At 45.4% G+C, this 9,025-nt stretch overlaps 1 protein-coding gene across 1 annotated transcript; it reads right to left on the bottom strand.

Annotated features, from left to right (window-relative positions):
• Positions 1 to 2,993: 2,993 nt before the first annotated feature.
• Positions 2,994 to 8,202, bottom strand: LOC145821390 (uncharacterized). The gene is made up of 2 exons (XM_082917902.1): positions 7,771 to 8,202; positions 2,994 to 3,431 (listed from the first exon to the last, which is right to left on the bottom strand). Exons 1-2 carry the CDS (start codon positions 8,200 to 8,202, stop codon positions 2,994 to 2,996), a joined length of 870 nt encoding a protein of 289 aa, XP_082774028.1.
• Positions 8,203 to 9,025: the final 823 nt, after the last annotated feature.

Below are 9,025 nucleotides of genomic sequence, written 5' to 3'. Positions count from 1 at the left end.
ATGGGGTAACCTACTAATCACAAGTTTTACACCACGTATAGAAAGGACAAAAACAAACAAGCATGTAGATTGTCAAAAAGAACATACAACAATTAAGCAATACAAAAGTAGAAGACGCTATTTTACTAGAAGTAACGCTTCAAGTGCTCGGCGTTCCACGGATGTGGGAGGTCTCTACCTTCTGTGTCTTGGAGTCGGTAGGTGCCTAGGCGAGGTCTGGTTTTAACGACGTAAGGCCCTTCTCATTTGGCGGCAAGCTTGCATTCGGCGGGATTTTTGGTGGCAAGAGTCGTCTCGCGCAAAACTAGGTCCCCAACTGCGAACTCTCTCGGTCGAACTTTGCGGTTGTAGTGTGTTCTCATTTTTTGTTGACATAAGGCCTGTCTGATGGCAGCTGTCTCTCGGAGCCCTTCGATCAGGTCTAAATCAGCCCGACACAAGTCTTCGGTGAGTTCTGGATCTAGGTGCAGAACCCTCGGTGTTGGCAGGCCGATTTCAACGGGGATGACCGCCTCAGCGTCGTATGTTAAGCAAAAGGGAGTCTCCCTAGTAAGGGTTCGGGCGGTAGTGCGATAGGCCCAGAGTACGTTTGGTAGTTCCTCAGCCCAGAGTCCCTTGGCGGCTTCCAACTTAGTTTTGATGATCTTCAAGAGAGAACAGTTGGTAACCTCGACTTGCCCGTTGGCTTGGGGATGGCCTGGGAAAGAGAAGCACGGCTAAATATGGAGCTCTACACAAAATTTCCTAAACTTGCCATTGTCGACTTGCTTGCCGTTGTCGAAGATGATGGCTTGGGGGATTCCAAATCGGCAAACGATCGACTGCTAGATGAATCTGGTTGTATTCCATTCGGTGATTGTGGCAAGGGGTTCCGCTTCCACCTATTTGGTGAAGTAATCAATGGCTACCACAGCGAACTTGGTTTGGCCCCTACCCGTGGGCAATGGACCAACTAAGTCTATGCCCCACTTGGCGAAAGGGTAAGAGCTGTTGAGCGTAATCAGTTCTGTCGGCGGAGTATGGGGAATGTTGGCGAAACGTTGACACTTGTCGCACTTAAGTACGAACTCAGTGGCATCTTGGTTGAGAGTAGGCCAGAAGTAACCGGTACAGAGTATTTTATGGGCTAGTGACCTGGCACCGGAATGGTTACCATATACACCCTCGTGAACTTCCCTCATCACATAGGTCGCTTGGGAAGGGCTAAGGCCTTTGAGGTATGGGCGTAAAAATTCTTGTTTGTACAAGAGGACGCTGATAAGGATGTAATTGGACGGCCGGGCTCTTACTTTGGCGGCTTGCTGTTTGTCTTCTGGTAACTCCCCATTTGTCAAGAATAAAAAGATGTCTGCGGCCCATGGGATAGGTTCATTTTGGAGGAAGTGGACCTCCAACTGAGTTGGAGAAGTAGCCGAATGGGCCAGGTATTCAAGACGAACTTCGTGGCTGAGGTCGGACTGGTCAGCCGAGGCTAATTAGGCCATTTTGTCTGCCTTGGAGTTTTCTAATTGAGGGGTGTGTTTAATGTGGAAAATGTTGAAAAGGTGAACAAGGGAGGGTGCAATATCCCTATAGGCTCGCATTGTGTCGTCCTTGGCATCAAATTCCCCCGTGATTTGTCTGACGATCAATTGGGAATCACTGAACACTCAAATATGGCTCACACCAATGTCTCTGGCTAAGCGAAGACCTGCTATCAGGGCCTCGTACGCAGCCTCATTATTGCTTGCGCCAAACAGGAAATAGAGAGCACATTTGAAATAACCACCCTCGGGGGCGGTGAGGATAAGACCAGCCCCACTGCCTTCTTTGTGGGATGATCCATCGACATTGAGGGTCCAGGAATGGGGATCTTCTGCCTCAGTATTGAATTGCTTGGGCGAGGGAGGGCATTTCTGGAGTGGGATTAGTGAATTTCAGGATAAAATCGGCGATAGCCTGCCCTTTGATCGCTGTTCGAGGTCGGTAGGAGATTTCAAATTGGCTAAACTCGACTGACCATTACATAAGTCTGCCGGATAACTCTGGTTATTGCATTATCTTCTTCAAAGGTTGGTTAGTGAGGACCACTATGGAGTGGGCTTGGAAGTAGGGTCGGAGTCATCTTGAGGCGGTGACCAAGGCCAAGGCCATTTTTCCTAGCAATGGGTAGTTCTGTTCTGCTCCCCTGAAAGCCCGACTAATGTAATAAACTGGACGCTGTACTGAGTTGTCCTCCCTGATGAGGGCCGCACTGACTGCGGTGCTTGATACGGCTAAGTAGAGAAAAAGGGGCTCACCTGTGACCGCCTGAGATAGTAAGGGGGGGTTAGCCATGCACTGCTTCAATTATTGGAAGGCCTCTTCGGATTCGGTCATCCACTCAAAAGCCTGTCGAAGGACTTTAAAAAAGAGAAGGCACTTGTCCGTTGCACGGGAAATAAAGCGGTTGAGGGCAGCGACTCTGCCAGTAAACCTTTGAACCTCCTTAACCATTCTGGGAGATTGCATTTCTATCAGGGCCTTGATCTTTTTGGGGTTGGCCTCGATACCCCGCTGACTGACCATAAAACCCAGGAACTTCCCAGATCCTACGCCGAAAGCGCATTTCTCTGGATTGAGCTTCATGTGATACTTACGTAGGGTGTCGAAGGTCTCCCGTAGGTCTGCCAGATGATCAGAGAAGAGTTTGCTCTTGACTAGCATGTCATCGACGTACACCTCCATGTTCCAACCTATCTGGTGATGGAAAACGACATTGACTAGCCGTTGATAAGTTGCTCCAACATTTTTCAACCCAAATGACATGACACGATTATGATAGGTTCCCCAGTCAGTGATAAATGAGGTGTGTTCCTGGTCAGATGGTGCATCATAATTTAGCTAGAGAAGGCGTCTATGAAACTAAGTATTTGATGTTCGGCCGTGGCGTCGACAAGCAGATCTATGCGAGGGAGGGGATAGCTATCTTTGGGGCAAGCTCGATTGAGATTGGAGTAATCGACACAGAGTCGTCATTCACTGTTGTTTTTACGGACCAAGACCACATTTGACAGCCATCTGGGATAGTCCACGTTCTTGACAAACTGTGCCTGCAATAGCTTATCTACCTCAGAAGCAACAAGAGTGTTGCGTTCTGGGTGAAAGATGCGCTGCTTCTGGCGGAAGGGTCGGAAATGGGGCTCGATGCTCAAACGATGAGTGATGAAAGAAGGATTGATGTCTGGCATGTCAGAATGGGTCCAAGCAAACACATCATTGTGCTTAGTTAGGAAGGTTGTAAGATCGGCCTTGGCTTGGGGGGATAGTTGGCTGTTGATCTTGGCTGTTTTTGTTGGGTTAGCGAGGTCGATGGGGACTTCAACAAGTTCTTCCACTAGTTCCTTTCTGACTAACTCATCTTCCTCTCTAACGTCGAGTCCTTCGATGATTATAGTCTCCTTCAGCTTGACCTCTTTGAATGAAGCGACGTTGTAGACACCCCATTTTTGACTGACCTTAAGACTTAGACGTCATCGTTTGTGCACTCGGTGATTGCGCATGTTTGTAATCGTTTTGAGTTTACGGGGCTTCGGCTAAATGCCTTGTCTCAGGACCTCTTAACTCTTTTCGTCTTGGTTTGTTTTTGGACAATTACCTTGGTGCCTTTGCTTGGAGGGAGAGAGAGGCCTGTAGGCCACTTTTTGTAGTTGTAGGCTACTTTTCCCTCTTGTCGGCCACTTACGATGGCTCGTAGGCTAGTTTCTGGGGATTTCGGCTGGGCGCCTTGTCTCTGGGCCTCTTGGATCCCTTCCTTTTGGTTTGTTTTTTGGACTATACCTTATTAACCCTTGCCTAGAGGAAGGGGAGGGCCTGTCGGCTACTTTTGGTGGTTGTAGGCCATTTTTTCCTCTTGTGGGCCACTTTCAGTGGCCTACAACCATTTTTCTGCTTTTGTAGATATTTTTGGTGCCAGCTGTGATTGCTAGTGAGCATAGAATGCATCTTCCATACACGTGTATGGAGGGATTCAAACAAGCTCTAAGCTTGTCAATGAAGCTTGCCCTTGCATTGCTTATATAAAGGGAGCTCTCTCTCCTTTTCCAGGGTTCAGAATTTTTGGAGAGCAAAAAATTACTCTCTCTAGATTTCTCTCTCTCTCTCTCTCTCTATATATATATATATATATATATTGTGCTTGAAATTGAATTTTCTTCACATATTTGCACACAACCTCTTAGCCAAACACTCCTACTTTGTTGCTGAGGTGCTTGAGGGTCTTGTTTGGAGCCTAAAAGTTAGTTTTTGGCTCAAGAAGTTGCTGTTGTTGTTGTGCTTTAAAGGTAATCTCTTTATCCTCTTTTAAGCTTATTTTTGTATACAAGCTTAGCCACCTTTGCATGCTATTTTAGGCCTAGCTTTCAACTAAAAAAAGCTTTGTTTTCAGGTGTTAAAAGTGGTTGTTTAAGGCCTTATTTGAGTTAGGGGTGGTCTACCCCCTTTGGTGGCTTGTTTTGCTTTGCTTTGTGCCATCTTTTAAGGCCTTTGAGATCATCTCTTTTTGGCCTTTTAACCACTGAATTCCAGAGGAATTTTAGTGGTGGAAAGGTAGTTTTGAGGCCCCAAATAGGAGGGGGTCATCCCCTCTCATTGTGTCTTGATTGCTTGTGTTGATGGCCTCATACTTAAGCATATTTTTCTAGCATGTGTTGGCTTGATCTCAGCCTATTTTTGGTCTTATTTCAATATGTTGTAGCTCTATTTTAGTTTGGTTGAGTCACCTTATGCATGCTTCATATACTTGTAGTGCAACCCTACTCATAAGCCTAACATGCTTCATAATTTGGCATATTATTCTAGCATGTTTTGGCTTCACTCCAGCATGTTTTTGGTGTTATTTTAACATGTTTTAGCTTTGATTTTGGTTAGTGAGGTTACCTCTTGTTTGTCTTTTATACTTGTAGTGCAATCTCACTCACTAGCCTAGCATGCTTAGTGTTTTGGCCCATCATTCTAGCTTGTTTTGGCTCCATTTCAGCATGCTTTTGGCCCTCATTTAGCATGCTTAAACTCTGTTTCAAATGGTCTTGGTCATGTATGGCTTGCCTTATAGGGCCATAGTGTGATTGACTTTGCTAGTCTTGTGTTTTGAGGCCTCTAGCATGCCTTATTTGTGATATTTGTGTGATATAGCATCATTTAGCATGTAAATTCATAGCATAAACTCTTGTCATACTCTCATGTTTATCACTCATTCATTGTGTTTAAGAGTTGTGTCTTTATGTCTTGTTTGTGAGCTAATACATGAGCATATCTTTCTTGCCATCTATGATGCGAGCCTAGCATGTTTTGGTACTGTTTTGACCTGCCTTAGGTCTGTCTAGGGCTGGTTTAGTCCATTGAGTATTGTATTGTATAGTCCTAGTGTTGTGTACCTCACTAGCTTTAATGCTTAAGGATCCTAACATGCTATACTTGCATTATTTGCATGATATGTCACCATTTGGCATATGATTTCAGTGCCTATATCTGCCATAGTCTCTTATTTACCACTCTTTCATTATGTTTGAGAGTTGTGTTTAAATGCTTAGCTTGCAAGCCAATGGATGAGCATGTTGTTGTAACTTTTGGTGCTTTATTTCCAGCATGATGTTGCCACTGTTTTGGCATAGTGTAGGTCTGTCCATAGTTGGTTTGACCATTTGAGATGGATAGTGCATGCCTCATGTGGAATGTTCTTCACTTGTTTTAATGCCTAAGTCTTCTAGCATGTCTTGCATGCATTGCCTATATGATAAAGTCTTGCGCATGTCACTTAGCATTGAAAGATGAGCATGTTGTTTGCATATGTGTTGCATTGCATGTGTTTGGATCAGACATTAATCCAAACACGAGAAACGAGGGACGTTTCATACTTGAAGTGATGAAATGTGCCTCATTTCTTAGTCGCCGTCCCCCTTGATTGTGCATGATAGGGTGGAGGTCTCTCGAGTCTTGTATGTTACTTGTGCATTCATTAACTTGTACAAACTCGGTTTCTCGGCCATCGTGCATTGTGATGTTCAGTTGGTGGCTCGAGAGTCGAGTACCGCACTCCTTTGAGCTTGAGAAATGATAATGAGGGTGGTTGTACACACATACCCTGCAAATGCCTTGCTTTGCCCTTGTTGAACTCTGTTTGCAGCAAAATGGAAGTGTGCAGAAGCAACTGGCCGACCGGCCAGAGGAAGTGGCCTACAGCCTCCTTAAGTGGTCGACAGGTGGCCTACAGCCTCCCCTGGTGGCCGACAGTCCACCAACTTGAAGATGGTTCAAAGTTGTTCTAGTTCTGGGGCTGAAGCAGTATGGGAATTGGTTTGGTGTTCAGAATCAAAGCGAACGCAAACAGAGACAAGCGGTGGCAAGGCGACAGGATTTTAGGAAGAAGCAACCGAGCATGTATGCATTTCTCGCCCCAAGGCTCCTTTTAACTACTTTGATTAAATAGTTAATTAGTCGGTTTTGTACTTAATTAGTTAATGTACTTAGCTAATCGATCTGTGTTGCAATAACTAATTAGTTAACTAGAATAGTTAATTAGTTTATTTGTAATAAAGTAGCTTAGTGTAGCTTAGCCTATTTATTCGGACCCTCCGTCGAGAGGGCAAATGTTGTAATAAGTGTGCGTGTGTGTGTGAATGTCTTTCAACCCCACGTCTTTCTCCTTTTTATTTACCAGCTTTTGATGGTTAGTTTTAGGGCATATCTCAATTAGCATACCTTATGCTTTGCATGCGTACATCATTCATTTGTCTTGCATGCACCGGGCTCGACGCATCATTCAAACTGCATTGTATTTTAATTCTTATTTGAATACATATATCAAATGCCGCATTCACATGCCATCTTAGATAGTTGAGCCTATTAATTGCATTTTTGCTTGTGTTGCATTAAGCGTTTTGCATAACTAGGATCATGCATGATTACTAACTAGTTTTCTGTTTTGGCTTAGAGTACACTATAAGTGTTTATGCTTTAGCATCTTGCATGTGTGTAAGTGATTGCCATGATAGCATGCTTGCCATGAGGCTATTCACTTAAGTGCTTTAACTGCATGAATGCCTGTGGATGAAGGCTTCGTTACTTGAATTGGAACAATTCATCGAAATGTGAGTTTTAAGCCCACTTAAAGTGGCAAACCATCATGTTTTAAGCCCACCTTGTTTGGTGGCAAATCCACACTTTAGCCTACTTGCGAGTAGTAATTCCAAACCATTTTCGAAAAACAAGCATGAGATGTTTTGTTCCAAATTGAGTGATTTAGTCTATACTTGTGTGTTGTGCGCATCACATAGTAAAGTTAGCTAATAAACCGGAATAAGAACGCATTTGTTTTCAAAAACAACATATCATGTTAGTAGAGGCCGATCTTTGATCGGACGAGCGGGGGTGCTCATTTCAGGACCTTCCCCTCTCATACCCAAGTTCCCGACCTGAGGCAACTTTGGTGATGACGGACACGTGGCCTTAGGCACGAGTCAGGGTTTTCTTAAATTTTCCAAAATAAAATATTTAGATAGCGACTCTAAAATCTAACAAAGCAGTCCATGTTTGGCGCTTTTTGATAAAAGTCGATTTTTCAAAACAATTTGCCGGATTTGGACTCTTTGGTGATTTATTAGTCTTACATTGCACTTTATGAGATTAGATTCAGAACAGTGACAGGAGTCCAAACTGTAGTAGCTAGAACCCAATTCGCGCCCTTGCGTGCGGAGCGAGTTCGGGTGGTCTACAGATGTAGCATTCTCTGGCCACAGTCTGTTCCCCCCTCACGGTGCCGACTCCGAGGTCGGTAGGGAATTTCATGGCCAGATGGTACATGGAAATGATAGCTTGAAAAACGTTGAGGGCAGTGCGGCCGAGGATGATGTTATAAGCAGAGGGACAGTCGACAACGAGAAAGGTGAGTAACTTAGTAGTTTGCTGTGGGTATGCTCCAATGGTGATGAGAAGATCGATGGAGCCTATGAAGGTCACCCGATCTCCAGTGAAACCAACTAGTGGGGTTTGGAGAGGGAACAAACTTTCTTCTCCAACCTTGAGCCGGCGATAGGCGTTTAGGAAGATGATGTCCGAAGAGCTACCGTTGTCAACAAGCACCTGTCTGACTTTGTAATTAGACAGGAGAGTAAAGATGACGAGGGGGTCGTCATGGGGGTAGCGGATGCCTGTGGAATCGGCCTCCGTAAAGGTGATAGGCTCCATCCACTGCTTGGGGTGTTTGAAGGAGCGGTCCAATGTTGCGACCTCTTTGTCTGAGCCCTACCTGATTTTTCTAAGTTCTACCCGTTGGGCCGAACGGGATGGTCCTCCACATGCAAGCCCGCCGGTAATAACTCTGATCTCCCCAACCGGGGGGGTGGGGTTGCCTTGTGCCCTAGGTTGTTGTGGGGGCTGTTCATGGCCTTGGTTAGGTTGTGCGGGTTGTCGAGAAGGGGTACGCCGGTGGTTGTTTTTGGTAGGTTCAGTCCTTGGCCGTTACTAAAAGCGGGCGGCCGTGAACCGATTGAGACGTCCTTGGTGTATCAAGCTCTCGACCTGGTCTTTGAGGTTAACACACTCCTCGGTATTATAGCTGTGGTCTTGATGAAAACGGCAGTATTTGGACTGGTCCCGCTGGTTGGAAGGAGACCGCGACGGTTGGGGCCATTTTAAAGGATAATCTCGTTGGATCTGGTTCAGGATTTGTTCCGTGGGGGAATTGAGGGGTGTGTACCGTTCGAACCGACCGGGCGGTCGGGTAGGTGTCGACCAGTCGGCTCGAGCAGGTTGGTCGGTATACTGAGGTGTTTGTTGTGTGTACCGGGTGTTTCTGATTTCAGTGTCCTTTATCTTCTCTCTAGGGGTTGGGTTTTTAGCTGTAGGATCTTGTCGGGCGACTAAGGAATCTTTGGCGTTCATGTATTTTTGGGCTTTGGAGAGTAGGGTTGCTATGGAGGTTGAGGGGTTTTGGAAAGAGAGAAAAGGAAATCAGATGATCGTAAACCGACCATGAAAGCTGTGAGCATGACCTTGTCATCGTTTTCTG

This window comes from Camellia sinensis, chromosome 1 (genome assembly GCF_055761805.1).
Source record: "Camellia sinensis isolate YWXY chromosome 1, ASM5576180v1, whole genome shotgun sequence".
In the NCBI taxonomy this organism is placed as follows: Eukaryota; Viridiplantae; Streptophyta; class Magnoliopsida; order Ericales; family Theaceae; genus Camellia; species Camellia sinensis.
This window is presented reverse-complemented; position numbering and strand designations above follow the sequence as displayed.